The sequence below is a fragment of the Rhinolophus sinicus genome, chromosome 18, assembly GCF_057876585.1.
Source record: "Rhinolophus sinicus isolate RSI-liver-muscle chromosome 18, RSI-T2T, whole genome shotgun sequence".
Lineage (NCBI taxonomy): Eukaryota > Metazoa > Chordata > Mammalia > Chiroptera > Rhinolophidae > Rhinolophus > Rhinolophus sinicus.
This window is the reverse complement of record NC_142518.1, coordinates 12072620-12098267: the sequence shown is the minus strand read 5'-3', so window position 1 is coordinate 12098267 and position 25648 is coordinate 12072620. Positions and strand designations below refer to the sequence as shown.

General features: G+C 43.4%; 1 protein-coding gene across 1 annotated transcript; it reads left to right on the top strand.

The window, feature by feature from the left end:
- Positions 1–21895, top strand: RS1 (retinoschisin 1). The gene is made up of 6 exons (XM_019755388.3): positions 1–52; positions 6484–6509; positions 7119–7224; positions 14981–15122; positions 17427–17622; positions 19668–21895. The coding sequence occupies exons 1-6, from the start codon at positions 1–3 to the stop codon at positions 19818–19820; spliced, it is 675 nt and encodes a 224-aa protein (XP_019610947.3). The 3' UTR covers positions 19821–21895.
- Positions 21896–25648: the final 3753 nt, after the last annotated feature.

Genomic DNA, 25648 nt, shown 5'->3' with positions numbered 1-25648 from the left:
ATGCCACGCAAAATATGCGGCTTCTTGTTTTTCCTCCTCTTTGGCTATGAAGGTATGTGCTGGCCAACCATTGGCATTCATTAGATATTTAGTAATACAATTGAATTAATAATATGGCTGATTAATAGAAATGCAACCTGAATAATTAAAATATTATTAATGAGCAAGACATGTTAATTCATTAATATGAGCTATTAATGAGCAACAGCTGTCTTTGTGTGGATGTGCTCCTCTCTGTCTCACCACTGGCTTTCTGATTTTGTGAGGAGACTTCTGAGGTTCTAACGATGCTTAAAATGCATCAGAGAGAAGGAACGTTTTCATAAATTGTATAAAATAACTATAAATTGCAACAATTAGTGAGAAAATATGGTGTGTTCTTGAAAATTTTTAGGAGTTAGAGTGATCGTAGAATCTAATCTTCCAAACTAGGACACTATTGAGGGTAGAAGAGAATGCTAATAATAATTCTGCTGGGACAACAGGTGTAAACCAAGACGGTCCCAGGCAAATTGGGACATGAGGTCACCCTAGTTCAAATATGGATTAACATGACATGTTGAATACCATTGGACTCTAATAGAAAGAATAATCCAACTGAGAGTCAGAAATCTCCAAAGATTCAATACACTCAATGATTTTTTAAATTGCTAAATATGGCCCAGCAGGAGTAATGTGCTTAAATAAGGAGAAATTAAAGGCAGATCTCTAAAATGTCATCCAATTCAACTTTTAAATTCTCAATCTTTGGAATAATACTCTTTCATGCCTCTCTCATCTCTCAAGGACCCGTCACCTCAGAATTTGTTTTTAGGTTTATTCTGGATGTTAGAAATTGGTTGAATGTCTTCTTTGTGGCCACTGGGTATTTACATGTGTTACAAGAAAGAAATAAGGAGAGCAAGGAGCAGGAGGCCTCGCCACTCTGCAAATGACCTGGTAGACAGACATGACAAAATTCTCACAAGTAGAGTCAGAATTCCTGGTTTAAATCATTCTCCTCTCTACCCTCTCATATTTTATTGGTAGAGCACTCACTTTCATGATTCTCCAGTCTCCTGACTTTTGTTAGTCATATTTCTCAGCATTTAGAAAGACTTGTAAAGAAATAATCCTAAGGTCATTTTGCAAACTCAAATACATTTCTAAGTAGAGATCATTTAGACTAATTGCCTGTTTTTCCCCCCTTGCAATTAAGAGTCAGCAACTTATCCAGTAACTCTTAATACTTTAAGATGCTTTTGGGGTTTCGTTGTTTTCCCCTTACTCCTTGCCCTTTCCTCAGCAAGAAAATCTAAACAGCCTTTCAAGGCTTAGATCCCAATACCCCTGGTTCTCAGATATCCACAGGGCCCACTCTCAGATTTCTGTTTGTGATTGGCATTGAGATTCATTCATCCATTCAGTCATTTGCCTGTTCAGTCAAGAACCCACCCCTGAGTACCTGCTATGGGCCAAACACTGTGTAAGAATTTGACATGCTGGGCGGTTCCTTGTTGCTTTCTCAGTGTTGAGTCTAACAACCCTGCCCTGTGACCCCCAAATGCGAAGAAGTCCTATAAATGTTTACCAGCCTATTTTTAAATTAGACCTGCTCATTCGGGGAATATCTGCAACAAAAGGCACGCTGTCAGGGCGCACAGAGCATAGCACTCTTTCCTGTTCTATTGCTTACCAATCCTTGTGTATGGCTGGGGAGCTCCAGAAATTTCCACACAGAGAATCCCATCTGTCCAGGTGAAGCGGAATGTGGTCCAGCGGGTAGGCTTGAGAAGCTGAAATTCTCTTACTTTACCCAGGCCCTCCACCCTCATATGGTGTGGAAGGAAAGCAGCCAGCCAAAAATGGCCAGTGTTCTACCTGAGCTAAAGGGATGCTCCAGGACACAGAGAAAAAATATCGGATACGATTGTTGCACTGAATCAGCTTACAATCGAGATAGAGAAATACTGCACAATGCACGTGGGAAAGATGTATTCTATTGCACAACTGGGAACCTGAAGAACAAAGGTTCTTTGTCTAATTTACTCGGCTATTTTTATTCCACCGTGGCAGTGGCTCCTTATTACAGTGAAATAAGGTAAATGGATTGACTGCACTTATGTATTGGATGAAGGTTCATTTGGGAATGCACAAATCACCAGAGTAAAGCACTGCTTATGTCTTCTAACTGAAGCCGGCTTCTATTTATCTTATATTGTACATTTTGGATTCAATGCCAATGATGATTTTAAAAACATCCATCATATTAAATCATGGTTATTATATATATTTTTAAAAATCACCAAGCTTCATCTTACAGGTGAGTGTGTCCTCTTTTCAGGTGTGTCAACCATCAGGGATAACAGATTTTTTTCAAAGCAGCTTTCTTGAAATGTAATTTACATACCATTAAATTCACCCATTTAAAGTGTTCAATTCAATGGTTTTTAGTATATTAACAGATTTGTGGAGCACACAATCTAATTTTAGGATATTTCCATCATCCCCCAAAGAATCCCACAGACATTAAGCACTCACTCCATATTGTCCCCGAATCCCAGTCCCTGACAACCACTGAGCTCCTTTCTGTCTCTATCAATTTGCCTAGTCGAGACATTTCACTTAAATGGAATCATGTAACATATGGTCTTTCATCTGTCATGTAGCATATGTTTTTGGGGTTCATCTGTGTTGAAGCAGGTACAGATAACAGATTTATCCATGAATATGCCTGTCGCTTAAAATAGTAACACTTTCACACCAGAAGCAATTTCCTTCTTTCGTCTTCAAGGAGAGGGACATTATTACAGCCTGCTGTTTTTCTCTTGTGTCTTATTCTTGTTTCTCAAGTAGATTGGAAGCTGGTTACAGACACTTTTTAATCATTCATAATTTTATGCTTTTCTCCTCGGCCTCCTCTGTTTTAATGGGAAGGAAAGCTCTGTGTTTAGTGACATCCAATCAAAGAGACTAAAATAGTCTTCCCTGTGTGCATCTAATGCGCGCTTTTCCTCTTGGGCTTGCAAGGTACATTTCGAGAAATAGGCATGCCTGGATTTCCTTGCTGTGGTAATAAGGGTTTCCCCATGGAGTGGCCCTTTGCGCAAAAGGGCAGAATGAGCCCATATTGCATGACTCTAAGATTGGTGAGTGGCAGACACCTCAGACACTCCAGTTAACCTGTGGAGAAATGGAGAAAACAATCCCAATAGGGAGAAAAATCCACAACCACATAATCTAAACCTTTTACTCTTTTTCCTTTAAAGGCTGACCTGTTTTCTTTTGCTCATTCCAACAGTGTTATTTTCTGGTATTATGAAATGTAGTCAAACATACTTTTGCTTTTCTTCGCCAGCTTTTTGGGTGATTAAATCATTTTGCTGCTCCCTTGCTGACAGCTTTTCCTGTAAAATGCTTGTTATTCCTCCTCTCCCTGCTCATTTCCATAAGGATCGGATGCCTCAGAACCCCAGGCTGCCTGCAGACAAACGCTTTCTGGGAGGAGAGCCTGGGAGGTGAAAAATGCCAGAAATCTGCCCAGTGTCTGAATGAGCACAGGAATTGGCTCTGAAACCAGACCTCCTCTTAGGTTTCTTTCTCTCCACAGATAGACGGTGGCGGTGGCGGGACCTCCCGCCCTTTCCTTTGTGCCTTCTGCTTTGTTTCTGCAGAATGCAGAGCCCCTCCAGGGTCCAGCCCTGGACCCAGGTAATGCAAAAAGCAATTAGATGGGTCCTTAGCCTCATTTGAACTCTGGGTTTGCTCAGTTGCTGCTGCTACATCGACCCTCTTCAGTAACAGATACTGCCTCTGGGCCAAATTGATTGGTTATTAAGGACATGTTGTCAATGACCGACTTACCTCATCCTTGGTCCTCCCAAAAGAGGGTCTTAACACAGTTGATGTTTGCCCTACTTACAGGGCCTTTCAGCATTTCGGCTGTCCCCAGATTTTCTTGAAGATGGATCTAGAACTGAGTGCCTTCTGGATTAACAATTCCCAAATCAAGTAGATGCCAATTGTTCATCTACTTCACAGTAGATGGGGAACAGCTGCGGGGCTGAGGCTATGGGTTCATGTACACATTAACTGTGAGGAGCCTAGCTGGACTTTCTCGAGTTCCAGAAGTTTCCAGCCAGCTGCCCATTCAACCTCAACTTTTGGGTGTTCCATTGGCCTCTCAAACCAAACATCTCTACCTCATTGCCCACAAATCCCTGCTCCTCCTGGAACCTTCTGCTCCCCCAGTAAATGGTAGCTCTATTCTCCCAGTCACTCAGGCCTCAGGCCTCTCGTTCTTTCACACCCACATCATATGTCAGCAAATCCTGTTGGTACCACCTTCCAAAGACGGTCAGAATCCAGCCACTTCTCTATTTATTTATTTATTTATTTATTTATTTATTTATTTATTTATTGGGGTGACAATTGTTAGTAAAATTACATAGATTTCAGGTGTACAATTCTGTATTACATCATCTATAAATCCCACTGTGCAGCCACTTCTCATTACCTCCACTGCCACCATCCTGGGCCAGCCACCATCATCTCTCCCCTGGATGACATGCCAAGCAGTCACCCACCTGAGGGTTTTTACACTTCATTCATTCGTTCTTTCATTATGCTCCCACTCCCCCACATTAGACTATAAGTTCTATGAGGGCAGGTGTTTTTCCCTGTTTTGTTCACTTATATCCTCAGCACCTAAAGCTGGGCTTGGAATATAGTAGATGCTCAATGAATATTAAAGAATGAATGAATGTTTTGGGACCAGTCATTATCAGCTATCTTTTCTATCAATTTTTATAATTGTACAGGTGCTTCGATAAAACTGTAGACAAGAAAGAGGTGGGACACAAAGGACAGAGCAGGTGGTAAGTTCTACAAGAAGGACAGAAAAAGTCTTCTTCATCGGGAAGGGGAGAAGCAGGCAGAAAAGTTGGTTGCAGAAGCACTTGAGGCCAAGAAATCATACCGACAAAGGCAGGAGGCAAGAAACAGCCTGGCACACTTGATGAATTGCAAGTAGTACAGTGCAAATGATAAATTTAGAGAGGTAGGCAGGAGATAGGTCACAGTGACGCCATGAAAGGCACATTGTTATTATGCCTATTTTAGGGATGAGGAAATGGAAGGATGCAGTCATACAACTAAGAATATCAGAGGTGGAACTCAAACCCTGGCAGTGGAGACCCACCAAAGATTTTGGCAGGAAAGTGATACAATCAGGTTTGCATTCCATTCCCTTGGCAGCCTGAAGGATGGGTGAGGCAAGGTCTCTCTTTAGCAGGGAAAGAATCTAGTGGCGAGAGGGTGGGGCCTAACACAGGAAGTGACAGTGGGGGCGGAAGGAAAAGAAGGCCCTTGGTAAACACTGGATGTGGGCGGTTAGGAAAAAGAGGCAACTAGGAGTCCCAGGTTTCTGAATGGGGTGGTAGGTGGACAGTGGAGCCATTCAGTAGGATAAGAAATAGAGAAAGGAGAAGAACAATCTGAGGAACGATGTAATGAGTTCGGTTTTTTTAAAAGATTGTTTTTTGAAGTATAGCATACATACATTTACTTAAGTATAATATACAGAGCAGTACAGGTAAGTGTACAGCTCAGTGAATTTTCACCACTAAACACACCCCAGTAAGCAGCATTCAGATCAAGCCACAGGACATTACCAGCCCCCCAGGCACCCTCCCTTGGCTTCCTCCCTGCCACTCCCCACCCCAAGTGTAACCAGGACACTGATGTCTAGCAGCATAGATTACTTGGGCCTGTTTTTGTGAATTTAAAATGGATTCATATGGTATGTCCACTTTAGCATTGCAGTGTAGTCTTCCACTGTGTGAATCTACCACCGGTATCCATTCTACTCCTGTACATAAAAGACAAACCTAAAAAAGATTTCCTGAACAATGTCCTCACCCTAAATAACCGAAATGTGTCATAGTGGGGGGCGGCTTGAGAATCAACTCCTGAATAGCACATTCAGCAGACACTAGGGATGATGATGATGGTGATGATGAGGCTGGTGACAAGTCAGTAAGTAAAGGGAGACACTCTCACTGCTAATGTTAAGTGGAAAAGGAATGCTGTAAACATTGCTTACATAGTAGGTGAGCGAATGTGTTTTTAAAAACATGCATAGAAAAAAGATGGGAAAGATTTACACTTAGATATTAACAGTGAGTGTTGCCTTTGGTGGTAAAAAAATATATAGGTGCTCCCCCCCACCCACACACACTTTGCCACATTAATGTATTTTCCAAAATTCTAGAATGAACACAAATAATATTAATCATTCTTGTCTTTCTGTGTAATTTTACTGCCCCTAGTTTCTCGGCATCTGTGAATGTCTCTCCTGACACATAGTTACTTAGTTTGACTTCTTCCAGGAGGGGCTTTGTTATTTTTTATGTGACTTTTCATTTCACTTGTCTATGTATTAACTCATTATGTTGAATTTCTCTTTTTTTAACTTCATTTTTCCTCTCTTATCCTCTCGCTTAGCCACGCTGGGATTATCATCTACTGAGGTATGTTCCAGTAAGAAGGCTGGCATTTACAGGGATACTGTGTTTGAAGATTTTCTTAGCCAAAAATAATGTATAGGATTATCACTTTTTAAAAAGAAATGTATTTTTAAAGGATTTTTTTTTTTTTCTGGTGGTGGCAATAGCACATTTTATCTGGGTAAGTTCCAAGACTGGTGTTTTCATGAGAGAGTGCAAGTAAACCAGGTTTTAATTCAGATGGTGTAACCGGGAATCCAGTACCTTTTAAAACTGGATCCTGAGAGGGACCTCCAGGGGACGTGAGGAGCCCAAGCTTGGATGGGGGCTCCCCAAGCCCCTGAAGGCAACTATAATGGGGTGAACATTGCCCTCTACATGGGTGTGTCTGTGAGATTATTAGCTGGTCACCCACAGTGGCAGATATTTGTGTATCTAGACTCAAACATGAGGAGTGATTGTGTGCATTAGAGTTGGATTAATAATTCAATTATGCTGTTGTAGTGTGAAAGCAGCTATAGACAATAGTAACGAATAAGCAAGGTTTTTGAATACAAGATTTTCCAGTAGTGCTGACCACAGTTACCTTTGACTGTGATTTTCTGACACTCCTGCCTCTCTGGCTTCCCACAGGATGAGGGCGAGGACGCCTGGTATCACAAAGCGTGCAAGTGCGATTGCCAGGGAGGCGCCAATGCCCTGTGGTCTGCGGGTGCCACCTCCTTAGACTGTATACCAGGTGAGTGTCCCCTCTCCTTGGGGCCAGATCCTTGGAGTGTCCTAGGGAACACCCTGTTTCTCCTCTTTCTTTCAACCCAGCTGTTAAACCCCTGGAATGCCACACTCTGGGTTTTCTCCCATCAGCCTCTGAGTTTCAAATCTCACATAGCCACTGCTCCAATAAACTGCTCTGATGTCATCATTCAGAATAGCTTCCTAGATCTCTCCTTGACCTGCGTGAGATGGTAAGAAGAGACCTAACTTTCAATGAAAGAGATGCATGGACAATTAATTGAAAATATTTAAAGTAACGGTAGGCGGAAAAGGGTTTTGAGAAGAGTGTAGGCTTTCGAGCCCAAAAGACCAGAGTTGGAATCCTGGCTGCGTCACTTCTTAACTCTGGGACTCCCACTTTGGCCTTTTTCTTTCAAATGGAGGTAATACTGTGCCTGGATATCCATCACTCACCAAATGACCATATGCTTCCCCACATTCCAGCCCCCTTGCAGTCAGGAGATATCATATGAGCAGTTGTGAGCAGTGTCTCTTCTGAAATGAGGCATTTAAGGGCTGGTACTCAACTCTCCAGCTCTCCCTTTCCCTGCTTCAGAAAGTGGCTTGTCCCTCAGCCTGGGTGCTGGGAAGAGAAGCAGAACCCACAATGGGCAAGTCACCTGAGTGAAAAATGAGCCTTTGTTGTGTTAAGCCTCTGAAATTTCCAGGACGGTTTGTTCTGCAGCATAACATGGCTTTTCCTGACATGTGAATGCCTACCTTCCTCTAAGGCAGGGGCCCGCAAACTGTCCATAAAGGACCGGACAGGAAGTATTTGTGGCTTTGTGGGCCATATGCAGTTTCAACTCCTCAATTATGTCATTGTTGCTGGAAAGCAGCCATAGAAAATATGTAAATGTATATGTGTGTCTGTGTGCCAATAAAACTTTATTTACAAAAACAGGCAGAGAACCATATTTGACCTAAGGGCCACAGTTTGCCCATCCCTGCTCTAAGGAGTTATCATGAGGAATAAATTACATGAGGCATTAAAGCATCTTGTGTTGTACCTGACAAAGTGTAGTTCCTGCACTTCCTGCTTCCTAAGAGCTTACACTGAGACTTTCAGAGGCTGGGGTGGCCCCACAAATATTTGCAACGCTCAGCCCTTTCTGTGGCTCCTCTTTTGCATGAAACCATCCTTGCCACCTCTCTCAAGGATTATGATGGTGCCATGCAACTGTCACCCACTTTACCTAATTGCCTAATAATAGCTCCAGGAGAGACAGGTCCATGAGTATGTGTGTGAGCTTCTCTTCACTATTTCATTAAATTTGCATTAAAATAGCAAATTGTGGGGGAGGAGGAAGGGGAGTCTACAAGGGCTTTTACAGCCTCCTATTTCCTACAGGGGTAGGAAGTCAGTTCTGAACTAAGCTTTCTGGAAAGGAACAGTGGGGTCCCGGTAGTGAGGAAAGCAATAAGCACTGTTTAGTTCCATGTGCTTCTCCCACGGGACGTCCGACTGTGCACCATGCCTGCTGTGAGCTCCTGCAGCCATTATGTGTTTGTGCGATCTGCCCAGTCAATATTGAAGCACCCTCCTTAATAATCCATTTAGAATCCCACCCCCTTTTATCATGTGCTTATTCTGTGCCAGGCACGAATGGGGAGACAAACCTGAAGGCATTGTCTCTACCCTGAAGGAGTTTGCCATTTAGTGAAAACAAATGTTCTCTTCACTAGAGACAGGAGGCCTACTGGAATTCCATTCCAAGGAAGTTCTTTTTAAGAAGAAATTGAAAAGAGATTATTTATGCAGATTTGATTCATTGATCCAATCAACTGTGAAGCTGAGGAGGGCTGTGTGTTTGAAGAATGTGCTCTCTCCCCTACGCAGCTGCCATGAACTACAAGTTCCGAAATCAGAAATTCTTTAGCTCCTCTCCCCCACTGTTTTTGGTTGTTTTGTTTTGTTAATAACACAGATATTTCCAGGAAGAAAAACAAAAAAACAAAAACATACAACCTTAGTGTTATATGGTTGATTTGTTGGTGTTAATTGGTTTTTCCATAAAAGGCAAAATTCAGGGAATCAGAACTAGCCACAACCTTCCAGAAGTAACTTGCCCATCAGTGCCTCAGCTCCTCATTGGAACCTAGAGAACTGTCCTTGGTCTCTCTGGACCCTGAGATTCAACGCTTCCAGCAGGGTCTGATTTAGGAGGGAAGAAGGTCATTCAGAGCTGCCTAGAGGAGCTCCCAGGTACACACTGGCTCTTACCGCCCAGGGGCCCCACCCACAGAGCAGAAGGTGACTGCCTAGGTGCATTATGGCCTCCTAATCTTCTGCTTAATGCTATTAAAAATACTCAAAGGTCTGTCTTTTCCACAGTTGAGCCAAGATGACCTCGGCACCCTGAGAGGTGGGAATAGGATAAGGGAGGGATCAAAGTATAAGAAATCCAATAACTCAGTGCTTTACTTTTAGTCTAGATTTTACATTTCTATATTATATTCAAAAATATACTCCGTTCTTCTATAAACATTCTTCTATATTCTACTACATCATCATAGATATTGAAGTCTAACACGTGTGCATAATAATATTCACGTCTCTCTTGACAAGAATGTCCCTGAACTCTCTTTGTGTTCCTTTAGGTTAACATTCCTTAAAAGCATGTCTGGCCTTCATGCTTACAAATTGAGAAATTACTTACTGAATAAGAAAGGCTAGTATGTTAAGTATCTAGAGTCTGGATTAGCAGTACATTATGAATACACCTTCACCATCTAATTATCAAATCATTGCTCGGAGGAGCCACGTGTGCCACAGAGGATGCACGTTTTTCCTTAAGAGTAAAATGAGTATAGACATAGGCCAGTGGGAGTTCTCTCGGCCAGTGAACTCTTACTTCCTCCCTGAGCGCTCTGCTTCCTGTCTTGCCATTTTCTCTGCTTATCCCCAGGGGCCACCCAACAGGGGGTGATGATGTTGGTTTATCCCTTCGTTGATCCATCTGATCAATATTTATGGAGTGCCTAGCATGCGCAGGCCCTCTGCTGGGCTCAGAGGATACAGTGGTGAGCAAGACAGACCAAGGGTACTGACAATTAAATAATCACAGGAGGAGGCATTAGTGACAGGTATAGGGTACATGGGAAGACAGCACCTGGAATCCTTTACTCAGCTCAGGGAGGGCAGAGATCTGAAGGATGAGTAGAGGTGTCCAGGTGAAGGGCGAAATGAGGGGACAGGAGTGTCACAGGCAGAGGGAACAGCCTCAAGGGAAGGCCTCCAGGCCTGCATGAGGACCTGAAGGGAGCTCAGCCAGGACCATAGAAGGAGGAGAGGGGGAAAGGAGGAGTCAGGAAAAATAATAAAGTAACTGCAGTGCCATTCACTCCATAGAACACAAAGCACAAGAAATGTTACATTTTCCATTTTTCCAAGTTCAAGTAACTCCAGTTTGAGGCACCCTTTAGCATGGCCTTTGAGGAGTCTATAGACAGGATTGTTGAAGGTCCTTCCTCTCCCCTTTGGACAACAGGAACCCCCACAGGCTTGCAAGGGCTGTCTGGGGCAGGGCCTAGGCTCAGGCTGGGTGGCAGTTTCCCTGCGTGGCCCACAGCCCTACGTGAAGGTTGACATCTTCTCCCTTTGAAACAAGCTCATCCTGGGGCCTCCCCAAGTTTCCTGAGGGTTTCCACAGCTCAGGGCTCCCAGGCCCCATCCCTGGTCCAGCCCCTTAGGGGAACCATTTCCCTGTTCAGCTCAGTTCCCTACCATAGGCTCCACCCCCAAAGAGTCAAAGCCCAGAGCCTTTGGCCACCTCCTCCTCTGGGACAATCAGCTGATTCTTGTTGAGGCCTAGAACTTCCAAATCCTTAAGCCTGGGAGGTTCTGTGCTGTCAACAGGCTATTCTCTCAAGTCACACACATGTGCACACAGCATATTCCATCCTGGAGCAAGAAGAGCCCAAACCTGTGGAAACATGAAGCTGGCTTCCTTCTCAGGGAGATGATGGGGGCAGGACAGAGTGGGGGGCAGGGGTTTTAGATTTCTTCCCTCCTGACTCCTCACCAAAAAAACAAACATGCAAAACTCAAGAAGACATCAATATATTCTCATGACTTCACCCTTTTCCACCAATATGAGCTGCTGCTTTCTAGCCAGGCCCTATAGAGTTTATTTCATGTCATCCCACTGCAACTTTATGGAGGTAGGTTCTACTGTTGTGCTCATTTCACAGATGAGAAAACTGAGACCCAGAGACATTAAGCAGCTTGTGCCTAAACTCAGAGGGAGAGTGGGATCCAATCCCAGGTCGCACTGGCTCTAAGCAGATGTTCTTCACTTTGACTTCCCATTACAATCACCTGCAGCTTTACCGCATGCCCACATCCTGCCCCAGACCAATGACATCAGAATCTCTTGGGGTGTGGCATGAACGCCCGCAATTCTGCAATTCCCTGGATGATGCCTAGGCTGAGAACCATCGGAGAGTCTCTGCTTTGTGCCCTGGGCCAAATCACCAGGTTTCTGGTTAGCAGCTGGGTAGCCGGAGGTGCCAATGCCTTCAGACAGGAGCACTGGACGGGGGCAGGCTTGGGACTTGGACACTGATGGGTGTCCATATGGGTGTGAAGCACCTTTGGTTCACCCAGATGGCACTGTTCACCTGGAAAATACCCAAAGGGCTGTGGGAGGCTTGGGGCCTGAGAGTCAGGCGTTGGCTCCCAGAGCTGAAACCAGGGGGATAGTGAGACCATCACCTCCTCAGAAGAGTAAAGAGTATGGGTAGGATCCTTGTCTGGACAAGCCCTCACAGGCCTCCAAGGCCATTGCCACTGGCCAGGTCTCTGCAGATCAACAGCCCACTCTTAACTATTAGATGGGCTAATTGGGAAGAAATGGCAAACGAGATGTGAGGCGGAAACATAGAAAGATCAGAATGCCAATAAGGCAACGGGGAGAGGTGGCGATGGCTTTTCCCTCCATCTTGCCCCCTCCCTCCCAGCTGATGGTCCCAGAGCAAGAAAAGGGAGGTTCCAGATGGAGAGGCCTCAGAGACATCCACAGTCAGAATTTAAGCAATGACTGGGGCTCAGCTGAAACCTACCTTTCTGACACTGGGGCCTTGTCCCGCCTTCTGGTGTTACAAGCTTGTTTTCCAGGTTGGAGTGGGGTTGAGGAGGTGGAGGAGCCTCCAAGGCCATGGGCACTAGGTCCCCCTGAATCTGCCAGCCAACAAAACGCCTTTCCTGGCAGGCCAAAGTTTTCAAAGTGCACTTTGAAAGTGTGCTTGTTAAAAATGCAGCCGCTCTGGGGGTGGAATCCCGGAAACTGAGTTCTTAACAAGGCCTCCTGATCCTTCCACCACAGAAGGCATCAGCACACAGCCCATAAAGGGTTCCTGTTCTCTTTCCCAGGAGCTGATATTATATTATATTATTTTATTTTATTTTATTTTGTTTTATTTTATTTTATTTTAAATTATGATATTATTTTAATAGGTCCCCCGAAGCCTCCAGTACTTGATAAACAAATGCTATCCCCTCACCCCGAGCCCCATTGACTTGCAGGTACTGGTGGGAGTTGGACCTATTTTTTTGGTGCATTGGGCAGAAAAGCAGTCTGTCTTCAGCCTCTGGGGACAAGGCATACTGTGTTTCCCCGAAAATAAGACCTAGCCGGTCCATCAGCTCTAATACGTCTTTTGGAGCAAAAAGTAATATAAGACCCGGTCTCATTAATATAATATAAGAACGGGTCTTATAAAACCGAGTTTTATATTAATTTTTGCTCCAAAAGACGCATTAGAGCTGCTGGTCAGGCTAGGTCTTATTTTCGGAGAAACACGGTTGCTGTCCCTGCAGGCATTCTGGAGCCTCAGGATGGCGGTCAAGCTTTTGCATGCTTCATTCAGTTTCATTGACTTCCGAAAATCATTCTCTCAGAAGACCTCAACATTCATTTTACTGTTGAAGGTAATGATGCCCTAGTAAATATGTTTCAGCTCTTCAATCTGAACTCAAATTTACACATGGAAAAAATCATTTGATTTACCTTACTTGAAGTTTATCATTTACAATCAGAAAACTAGGAGAATGTATTTGCATAAGTTTATCATTGTTTTCTATAGAAATTCAGTGAGAAACTGGGTTTGGTTATAAATAAGAGGCCCCCTAAATAGTGGCCTTATTGAATTAGCTTTGTTTTGACTCACATGGTAAAAAGACTAGGGGTAGGGTGTTGCTTATGGATATCAGGGCTGAAATCTCGGCAGTTCTCTTGGCCTGACTTACCCCCTGGTGCAAGATAGCTACTGTTGCACCAGCCTCAGGTCTTCCCTCTAGGCAACAGGAAGAAAGAAGCAAAACCTGATCAGAAATACCCAGCAGACATCCTCTTATATCTCATTGATCAAAAATTGTGTTATGTTGTCATTTCTTTCTTTCTTTTTTTTTTTTTTTTTAACTTTGTGAGGACAGAGTCCCAGAGAGCAGTTTCCAGGCTCTCAGCCTCACTTGGAAAGGTGCTGGCTCGGTTATTAGGTGGCCATCAGCTATAATCAGAGGGCCATCAGCTGTGGCTGGGAGGCCATCACCTGTTAACAGTTAGCCATTAGCCACCAATATAACTGCCGTGGCTACACTAGGGGGTTGGTTGGTTGGCAGAGAAGTGGACAGCAGATTGTGGCTCATGTGGCTCCTGCTTCCTGTGTCTCCAACCCAGCCGCCAGCGAGAATATAGTGCTTTGATTCCCCTATCTGTGGCTCCGTGGGTGTTCCTTTTTGGACTGACCATATACTGTGTTCTTGTGCAGGACCAGAGACCCCCACATGACAAACTTTTATTTATTTTAAGTGTGTTTTTCCAGGACCCATCAGCTCCAAGTCAAGTAGTTGCTTCAATCTAGTTGTGGAGGGCGCAGCTCACAGTGGCCCATGTGGGGATCGAACCGGCAACCTTCTTGTTAAGAGCACGGAGCTCCAACCGAGCTAACTGGCCGCCCCTATGTGGTCACTTCTAAATGCAAGAGAGGCTGGGAAAGATTTGTTTTAGCTGGTCACATTGCTGCCCCCAACAAAATTAGGTTTCTCTAGTCAAAAAGAAGGGGAGAATGGATACTGGGTTAGCAATTGGCAGTCTCTGACCAGGTAAGACAACACTAAATGTGAGAAGAAATACATGAAAAGCAGCAGACAATTAACAGATAAGAATCAGCTTTGGCTATTCTTATTTGGGAAAAGCAGTTTCTTTCAACTGTTCCTTATTCAACAGTCACGCAGGCACATTTCACCCTTTTTTATTTTTCATTAGACTAGTGAGAAAACTGCAATTTACAAGTGGGAAGTCAGTCTCAATATATAATTGCCCTTCTTGCCTTTCACCATGGTTTTGGTCTTTTAATTGCCATCATATGCTGCCTGAAGACAAATTAGGGACCCTGATGTCATCACACAGGATGGCTAAACCTGTGTTAATGAGGAAAATAAAGAGTATGGTATTTAAGTATGATATTTCACTGTGAACTTCTTGGTTTTAGGTCTCTAAGTTCGTGGAGAAGGTGAAGTATTCTCAAAACTACCCCCCCACACACACACACCAGAGTGAGGTTGCCATAGAACCACTTCCCTCTGTTTTTATGAAAGTTGTGAGTCTCCATGGCAATCCCTTTACTTCATCTTTAAACATCATTTCAGTCATATTGTGTTTGTTGAGCATTGTGATGGGATACGGATGTTTTAATGAGCATTGTTTTTCCTTTCCCAGAATGCCCCTATCATAAGCCTCTGGGTTTCGAGTCAGGGGAGGTTACACCAGACCAGGTCACCTGCTCCAACCCGGAGCAGTATGTAGGCTGGTATTCCTCATGGACCGCCAACAAGGCCCGGCTCAACAGTCAAGGCTTTGGGTAAGCAGGCCGGCGGCACAGGCAACTTTTGTTTTTGTTTTTTATCATGTGATTTGAAAAAGTAGGTCTCTGTAATAAATGAGTGACACAGAATGCACTTAGTTACCCAACAAGTATTGATCGAATACCTTCCATGAAGTCCTGGCTTTCTAGAAGCACACAGTTTAGACGGGGAGACGGACTCTAAGCACATAATCACACAACTGATCATTTAGTAATGTGATGAGTGCTGTGGAGGAGATGGAGAAGGAAAAAAAGACCTGGTCTATTTGAAGTACCAGGGAAGGGCTTTCTAAGAAAAAGGTATTTAACTTGAGACAGTTGGCCAGGTGAGGGGGGCACAGGGTACAGCAGGTGCAAGGGCCCAGAGTTGGGAGACCCCTCAAAGGCCTGGATAGGGACTGTAAAGCAGGCCAGCAAGGTTAGAGCACAGGTGAGATAGGGCTGGAGAGGCAGCCAGAAGTCAGATCATGCAGGGTATTTTAAGTCATGTTAAGGATTGTGGTCCTTATTTTAGGGATAATAGGAGGACCCTGAATGTGCATTAGTTAGAATACAGGTTTGTGCTGTTGTAACAAAGAGCCCCCAAGTACAGAGACTTAACATAGAGGTGTATTTCTTGCTCATCCAAAAGTTGAATTAGGCAGTCTAGGGTTGTTATGGCAGCTGGACGGTATCAGAGGTCCAGACCCTTTCTACCTTGTTGTTCTGTCATCCTTAACATGAAGCTTCCATCTTGGAGCCCAAGATGGCTGCTCTAGCTTCCACTGTCACATCCACATTCTTGTCAGTAGGGAGGACAGAAGAGCAGAGTGAACACACTTTTCCTTTGTTTCCTTGAACAAACATAATCCTATTGGCCACTTCTGCCCATATGCCATTGACCAGAATTTCATCTGATGACCTCACTTAGCTGCAAAGGAGACTGGGAAATGTGATGTTAGCTGGTGGCCATTTGCCCAGACAAAACTCAGGGGTTCTTTTACTAAAGGAAGATGGGAAGAGGCTATTGGGAGACAATTAGCAGACTCTGCCAGAAAAAGATTTGAAGTTGGGGAGTATCACAATCAGATTAGTGTTAAAAGAAAAATCTTCTGGCTCCTGTGAGGAGAACTGTTTAGTGGGGGGACAAGAGTAATCCAGGGAGACTAGGTAAGCTGTAGTGATAGTCCAGGCAAGAACAGAGGGCTAGAGTGGTGGCAGTGAAATGGAGAGAAATAAATGACTTTGAGAAACATTTGAGCCGGAACCAATAGATGGATTGGCCATTTGAGGTGACAGAGGAAGGAACCACGGATGACTTTCAGTTCGCTGGCAGGACAGGGGTTGATTCCAGTACTGGAAGGAGGGGTTGGGGTGGGGATAACCGGGAGTTTAGACATATTTCATTTGAGACGCTGTAAGTCATCCGGGAGAAGCTGGCTAGCCAGCAATTGATTCTCAGGATTTAGAATTTAGAAAAGGTCTGGGATGGAAGTAAAAAGTCAGAGCCACCCAAGGGAGCAAGTCTGGAATTAGAAGAGAAGGCACCTAAGGGCTGAGTCCTGAGAAGCTGCCATGTTTCCCCGAAAATAAGACCGGGTCTTATATTAATTTTTGCTCCAAAAGATGCATTAGCACTTATATTCAGGGGATGTCAACCTGAAAAATTATGCTAGGGCTTATTTTCTGGTTAGGTCTTATTTTTGGGGAAACATGGTAATTAATACGCAATAAAAAATGGGGAGGGAAGCTATAGGTTTTCACAATTTATGAAGGCTATAGCTAAACAAACAAACCAGTTCCTTCAATTGGCCTGCTGTCAAAAGCCCTGCCAGAGCGGCTCGGCAGTGTTCTGCACATGGCAGACACTCCCTGAAAGCCATGGGTGACAGCACCTGAGGAAATGCAGATACGTATGAAGAGAGTGAAATTAAAAGATTCACGGAGAAAGAAAGTTTAGGAGAGACTAAGGAAAAGGGAAGGGGGCTGACAGATGCAATACCGTGCATTGAAGAAAGACATGCGCAACCACGCCCCAAAGGTGATTTCAGCTACATTTGAAGGCATTTCTTTGAAAAATTAGTTGAATCTGGCACTTTTTCCTCTGGCGGTGGAGGTGCAGGGAGAGAATGACACAAGTATCACAGAGGCTGGGCACTTCTTGGAGACAAGCCTGTGAGTGCTTAGCACCTTGCAGGTCAGACTGCCCGAGCTTTGCAGGGGCTCTTCAGGTGCTGGCATCCCCTCAAAAGCCTGTGTCTCCAGGCTCCTTGGAGGGGCTCATGGCAAATGGCTCCTAGTAATTTGCTGTGTCTTCGGCAGGTGTGCCTGGCTCTCCAAGTTCCAGGACAGCAGCCAGTGGTTACAGATAGATCTGAAGGAGGTCAAGGTGATTTCAGGGATCCTCACCCAGGGTCGTTGTGACATTGATGAGTGGATGACCAAGTACAGTGTGCAGTACAGGAGCGACGAGAGCCTGAACTGGATTTACTATAAGGACCAGACCGGAAACAACCGGGTAAGTCAGGTGTACTCCAAACCACCTTCAGCTCACAGTCTCTGGGACTCTCCTCCTGCTACTGTCCTTGTGTTTCTGTCACTGCCCTCTCTCAGAGCATTGACCCCAAGGCCTGGGGAGTCAGGACCTGCTCTATGACCACGAGGCAGGTGTCTTTCTATATCCCGGGTGCCTACGTAGCAGTTTGTTTGCAAATGAGTGCCATTCTTGTGTGCGAAAGAAATCTGTCTGAATTCTCATATCAGCATACAGTTGCTTGAATAATCAAAGCCAGCCATTTGGACGATTCCAAACTCACTGGACCACTGAACACTTTGCTGCATGGATCTGACTTGATCTATTACTGAGGAGGGTGGGTCCCGGTTCATTGATGTAGATAAGACCCCTCCTTACTGTGATTGAGACTGATGGCTGGGAAGCTTTGGACAACCCAGTCAATTAGCCAGTAAACTACGGAAATTGTTAGCACAACTCTAGCAGTGCAGACAGAGGCCCATAAACTTTTGAGCAACCTTATATGTCACTAATCTCTCAGCACCAAGATGCGTCTCATTTCCCATAGACTAAACACAGTGGGCTCTTGAATATATATACACATACACACACATACATGTAATGTATATTTATGATGAATACAAAATTTGCTAGCTATCTGGAAATGTGAACTGTCCTTTCGCCTGAGAGTGAGGACTTCCCCCAGCTATTTTGGACATTTAATCAGGTTACGTAGACACATGCAGCTGAAAGTCAGAATTTGTATTCTCTGATGACAATATGTACAGTAAGACTGTTCATGGGTTGAGATTTTAAGGAATTTGAACACAATAGGAAAAACCATCTTGACACTTGGACATTTTATTACATTTTTGTTCTTATTCATTGGCTTTCCAAAAAGATAGGAGCATTCTTTTTTAAGCCCTGTCTGTGCTTCTGGAGGCCTTGAAAGTTCTTTGCAGAGAAGCCTTCCACCCGGCACTTGTGCCATCTGGAGGAGACTGTTCTATTCTCCCTCTTCACCTGGCTCCTGGCTTGAATAGGTTCGAGGACAAACAGCTTAGAAAAGGGGCTGTGGGGTGTTGTTAGTGGGAAGAAAGGTAAGATCATAGCAGACGAGGTCCTTCTTATTTTGTGGGTGGATGAAGCTAATGTGGCAGTCAGATTTTTTCCGAAGATAATACCAGCAGGGAATGAAATGTCCCAGTGTCACCAGGCAGAGCATTATGACTCTGGAAAGAGTGCAAAGAATGACACCCATGGCATCTTTTTATGTTTCAGCCACCGCATTATGCCACGCGATAGCCCCCAAACCACAAATAAACTGTTTTTCTCTCTGGGCACTGCCCTCTTCCTTCCAGAATCTTCCTTCTTATTTGTATCTTTTTCTTTTAAAAAACATTTCCAAGTCTAGAAAGTACTTGCTATTTGTGTCGGTGTAGAGACACACAATTAAGCTTTGGCTCACAACTTCAGAACCAGCTCACGTTTTTACTTGAGCCCCACTTTAGTTCCTTTGGAACGTGGGAGCATTCCTCTTGTGTGATGTGGTCCTTTTCAAAATTCTTGTCAAAATGCAAAGGATTAAAACACAGAATTGGTGATAAGAATCAAGAGGCATGTTTGATCAGAGACATCCAATAGAACTTTTTACCAGGATGGAAATATTACTATCTGCAGTGTCCAATATGGCAGCCACTGATCACATTAGCTGTTGAGCACTCGCGTGGCGTGTGGCTAGTAGGACTGAGGAAGTGAACTGCTATCTAATTTGAATTCATTTCAATTTAAATAGCCACATGTGCCTACTGACTACCATACTGGATGTTACAGTTCAAGATGTCCCCATATAGAGACTCAGAAACGCCCAGAGCGTGTAGGTGCTAACAACTACTCAAAGTCAGATTTCAGGGGCATCTAATTCTTTGCACTTCAACCACTTTCTGAGATTTTTCCAGTTACAAGTTGGAGCCACCTCCAGAAAGGAATCATTCTTCCTTTTGCCTCTGATATGATGATGACAGGTGACAGGATTTCACCCCTCTCTTTAGGTCTTCTACGGAAACTCAGACCGAACCTCCACAGTCCAGAATCTTCTGCGGCCCCCCATCATTTCCCGCTTCATCCGGCTGATCCCGCTGGGCTGGCACGTCCGAATTGCCATCCGGATGGAGCTGCTGGAGTGCGTCAGCAAGTGTGCCTGATGTCTGCCTCAGCTTGGCACCTGCCAGGGGGTAGAGGGCACACAGTGGACTGTGGAGAGCCCTGACATGCCACCGTGATGAACGGGGCTGGATTTTACAAGCTCTTTTCAATGCAGAGCTGAGGAGAGAATATTTCTTTTTCTTTTTTCTAAGATATAGTTTCCAATTTCAATGAAAAAAATAACAGTGAACACATTCCCCACTCAGGGCCAAAGAAAATAGGAACACAGAAAATGTCCCTAAAAACAATTTTTATCCAAAAGCCTAAGTAGCAGGTGTAATTTGTTTTTGTTTTTTTTTTTGTCTCAGTGACACTGTGAAAGGTGCAGTCCCGGGGGAACACAAAGCAGCCCCGAGAAATTGAAAATTCTTTTGCATTGCTACATTCAAAACAGGAACATAGAGTTTCAAAAAGCCTTGCTTTGAATGCAAAGGGGAGCAAGCTTGCAGTTTCTCCTAGCTAAGTTTTCATTAAATCATGGTCGTTTAGGATTTGAGAGCACCGGGTACACAGAGTGAAAGGTTTGGGGTGACTGGCTGGCGATGAGTATGGTGGATGGGAAGTCCAGTTTCCTGAGTGACTTACATGACCAAACCCCCCAGGTAGGAGGGGCTCCCCTGCTCTGAACTTTCACCCCCATGCACACAGGGATTGGGGGGTTCCAGAGCTCTCATGACATACAACTCTATTCTGCAGCCCATTCAGGCAAATTATCCTAGTCTGTGGTCACTATTTAGGCGAATACATAAGACAGGCTGCACATGTAAGTAGCAAAGTTTCCCTTATTTAGGAACCCCAAATGACCAGAACACATCAGAATTTCTTTATCTAGGACTACCATTTTCCAACAAGCTTAACACTTTGAAAACAGTTGGCCCAAGAGCTATCACTAGCTACACGGAGGAGACCCATTAGCTGAGCCCATGCTTTGTACAAAGTGGTCAGGACCCACGTCCTAAGAAGGGCGATGTGGCTATGCCCCTGGTGAGTCCAATCTTCCAACCTGTCCCCTGGCCTTGCAACACACAAACCCGCCTGCTTCTCATGCTGAAACCTCTGTGGGAAGGAGGGATGAGGCTGGAGTGAGACTGGCCTTCTCCTGGAGAAGCTCAGTAAGCAAAGAGCTCAAGGAGCGACCGTCTAAGTCTCCTTCGTCCTTTATAGGTCAGCCTGAGTTTTTCGGCCCTTCCCTGGGAGAGGCTGATGCAGGAGAGGATTTGAAAGTCGGAGCTGAGGGGAGTGGAATCAGAGGATGGGGGTATCCAACAACACTGGGGAATCAATCCAAGACTGTCCTGGTCTTGACGCAGTGCAGCCTTTGCTGGCACCTCTGAGTGACTGTTTTCAAATGCCAAGCCGAGTGAATGGACTCACCTTCTCGGAGAGGGCAGCCCCCTAAAAGCCCCAAATCTCTTCCTTGGTGTTCTTGGGCTTAGACCAGCTTCATATTTAACCCAGCCTCTTTCAAATCCCCACCCTGTATACCTGAACCTGTAAAAACGCTTTTCCCTGCTCCATCTTCTCTCAAATACAATTCAGGGTTGGCAGTGGGGGTGTGGGGTGGGGTAGAAATCCTTCTCAAGTCTTAGAACACATGGACAAATGCATTTTGAACAGAATGCCTGATTGGATACCCTTGTTGGGAAAGTTGAATGAACTTGCATTGTCAGAGAGAAAAGCCTAAGAGTTCAGGTCCTCTAAAATTCAGACTCCAGACACAGAAGGAAAGTTAAAGGAAAAAAAGAATGAACTGGCCTAAGGCAGAAATAAAGGTTATCCAAATAATTGCTCATGTTGGAAATGTTTTTATTTCATAACTTTGAGGTAAAGTTTATATATCATACAAATTCCACCCATTTAAAGGGTACAATTCAATGACTTATGGTACATTGAGTTGAGCAACAACAACTATCACAATTTTAGAAAAATTTCATCACCCCAAAAGAAACCCCACACCCATTAGCCATCACCCCCAAACCCACTCGCCCACCTCAGCCCTAGGCAACCACTGATCTATTTGTCTCTGTAGCGTATTCTGGAAATTTCATATAAATGGAATCATACAATATGTGGTCTTTTCTGTCTGGCTTCTTTCGCTTAGCATAGTGTTTTCAAGGTTCGTTCATGTTGTAACGTGTCAGAACGTCATTCCTTTTTATGGCAGAAGATCATTCCATTGTACGGATAGACCACATTGTATTTATCCATTCATCCACTGATGGACATTTGGATTGTTTCCGCAGTTTTGGCTATTATGAATAATGCTGCTATAAATGATTGTGTACAAGTGTTTTCATTTATCTTGGTATACCTAGGAGTGGAATTGCTAGGTTGTATGGTAACTGTTAACCTTTTGAGGAACTGCCGGATGATTTTCCAAAGTAAGTGCACCATTTTACGTTCCCACCAGCAACACATGAGGGTTCTATTTTCTCTACACTTGTTATTAGCTGTCTTTTTGATTATAGCCATCCTGGGGCATATGAAGTAGTATTTCATTGTGGTTTTGATTTGCATTTCCCCATGACTAACGATGCCAAGCATATTTATGTGTTTATTGGCCATTTGTACACTTAGTTGGAGAAATATCTATACTGATCCTTTGCCCATTTAAAAATCAGGCTGTCTTTTTATTATTGAGTTGTAAGAGTCCTTTAATATATTTTCGATATAATTCCCTTACCAGACATATGATTTGCAAATATTTTCTCCTATTCTGTAAATTGCCTTTTTTACTTTTTTTTTTTTTAAATCTCACAAACTTTATTTTCGGCAAACTAGAAGATACATATCTCTAGATTTCAAAAAATATATAAAGGCTAACAACAACAACAACAAAAATAGTTGGGGTTAGGCAGAAGCCAAGTAGTAGGAAGTGAAAACCATGAAGTATGGATGCCCAGTGGGGTAGATTTCAGAAAAGCCAGCAAGAAAGACAGCTCCTGAAAGTTAAGTCTTTTTACTTTCTTGATAGAGTCCTTTGAAGCACAGTTTAAAATTTGGATGAAGTCCAATTTATTTTTCTCTTTTGTTGCTTGTACTTTTGGTGTCATATGTGAGAAACCATTGTCAAATCCAGATCATAAAGACTTTCTCCGATGTTTTCATCCAAGAGTCTGATGTAATAGTTTTACCTCTTACATTTAGATCTTTGGTCCATTTTGAGTTAATTTTTGCATATGGTATGAGGTAGGGGTTCAACTTCATTCTTTGCATGTGACTATCCAGCCGTCCCAGCATCATTTGTCAAAATAACCTATTTTTTTCCCCATTGAATGGCCTTGGCATCCTTATTGAAAAAAAACCACAATTGACCATAAAGGTGAGGGTTTATTTCTGGACTCTCAATTCTATTCCATTGATCTGTATGTCTATCTTTATGCCAGTATCACACTGTTTTCATTACTGTAGCTTTGAAATTGGAACATGTGAGTCCTCCAATTTTGTTCTTCAAGATTGTTTTGGCTATTCTGAGTCCCTTGAATTTTCATATGAATTTTAGGAACAACTTGTCAATTTTTGCAAAGAAGTCAACTGAAATTTCACATTGGAAATTGCTGAATATTTCAGAATTTAATAAAAAATGAATACTGAGATCCGTAAAACATTTATCTGCAGGTAATTTGTTTACAACACCATATTAATTTTTTACTTTAATTCATGACAGTGTATAAAAAATAAAACTTTTATTGAGGGACATCTGAAGCCTAACGAAATTTTGCTATTAAACACATGAGTTTTATGTTTGCAGTATTATTTCTTTTGTGGGGGAAATTTTCAATTAAAAATATGTAGTATAGCAAAAAACTCATTCTTACCTTATTAACATGTTTACTTTTGTTTTCAGAAATGCTAGAGTGTGGTCTACACTTGTAGGAGGTTGTTTTTTTAATTGTGCAAAAATATATATAACATATTGCAGGAGATTTTTAAACAACCGAATTAAATGCTATGAACAAAAAAAGTAGCATTAGGCGTTGCCAAGATAAAGTCTGAGCTGATCTGGGTATTCAGTGTGGGAGGAGGTTACTTGGACGAAGCAAAGGTATTTTAAAATCAAGGTACTGCTATGAATCCACTCGCAGAACCCAGAAGATCGCACCCCTAAAGTGAGCCTTTGAAAAGATGCTGACAGAAGCCCATCTTTTTGTCCACCCGGAGTGTGGTTGCTGAGGCCTGCTGACAAATGCACAGCTGCAAGCAATGCTGCTTTCCCTGGGATCCCAAGAGTAGCTCCAAGCACTAAGTAACTCCAAGCTCTGGTGGTTCACCCTAGACAACTTTATAGGGCTGATGTGAAGATCAAATAGGATAAATGTATCTAAACTGCTTAATGAGCTCGCTATAACTGGCAGTCAAGATTCAGTGACATTCCTTTTCAACTTCATAGGGCTGCCAACTGGGGCACAAATAATGGCAATAATGTTGTAAGAGCTAGTATTTATTGAGAATCTCTCAAGTGCATTGCAGGTTATCATTTCATTAAATCCTCACAACAACCCTAGGAGGTAGGTCCTATTATTATTTCTATTTAAAGACAAGGTAACTGAGGCATAGGAAAGTTAAGTAACTTGTCTAAAGCCACACAAGACGTAGGTGATGGAGCTAGGATTCCACTAAGGCAATCTGACGTTAGATACTGTGCTTTTATAGCCATTTCACCAGTCTCTGGACCTCTAGTGACTTGTTTTAATGAAATGTTCTATTCTCAAATTGAATCAATTACCACCTGCTGGGAGATGGGAGGCAAGATGGTCCATGAATCACCCATGTCATGAACCCCATGTCGGCTTCTATACTTGGAGACACAGCGACTGCACTGCTTTAAGTGTTTAAGGATATGGGCTTTACATACTCGGCTTCAAATTCTAGTTTCAAATCCTAGCTGGCTGACCTTGGGCAAGTTCATGTAAAGTCCATAGACCTCAGTTTCCTCAGCTACAAAATGGGGATACAACCTGCTTCATTGTGTTGTTGTGAAAAGTACTGTAATAATCAAAGTAGAACACTTGGCATTTTGCCTGGCCATAGTAAGTGCTATGAATATAAACAAATTACAAGCCACAGATACTGTGATTCAGTCTTGATAAAAAGTATAATTGAAACCACAGGTTTCCATGACTTAAAGGAGAAACTTGGAGCAAAGAAGTTGGTGACACAGTACTTTATTTTTTAAGGAGGGCGCAGCTCACAGTGGCCCATGTGGGGATCGAACCGGCAACCTTGGTGTTATTAGCACCGCGCTCTAATCAACTGAGCTCACCGGTCACCCCCAATGACACAGTACTTCAGTACTTTTAAGAATGCAAAGCACTAGGTTTTAGCTCCTATCCTTTGTTTAGAAAGATAGAGAATATTTAGATATATTATCACAAAATTTAGGTTCTTTCCCCCGATTGAGCATTTACTCAGTTGGTCTTCTTAGCCTTAAAGACAAAGGTGAAGGCCTAGAACAGGTCAGGAAATCTGGCGCTCAGCCCGTGTTCTTTTTTTTTTTTTTTTGGTAAATAAAGTTTTCCAGGAACACAGACACCCCCTTCATTTACATATGGCCTACACACTACAGTGGCAGAGTTGAGTAGTTAGAGACCCTACGCCCACAGAGCCTCAAATGTTTACTATCTGGTCCTTTACAGAAAAAGTTTGCCAACCTCCTGCTGTAAAACACGAAGAAATCCTTACTAAGCTGTCCATCTTTGCTTTCCCCAGGACACTGAGCGGGAGGCTAGCATTTCAGCCCACCCTCCCCAAGCCACCAAGTGAGTGTCTAGCAACGTGCAAAGGAGACAACACTCAAGTGTAAAAGAAACCAGTTTTCAAAATGCCA

Coding starts and splice junctions, on each gene's coding strand:
- RS1 (XM_019755388.3), top strand. CDS start 1: ATGCCACGCAAAATATGCGGCTTCTTGTTTTTCCTCCTCTTTGGCTAT. Junction 7,225..14,980: donor CTCCTTAGACTGTATACCAG/GTGAGTGTCCCC, acceptor TTCCTTTCCCAG/AATGCCCCTATCATAAGCCT. Junction 17,623..19,667: donor ACCAGACCGGAAACAACCGG/GTAAGTCAGGTG, acceptor CCCTCTCTTTAG/GTCTTCTACGGAAACTCAGA.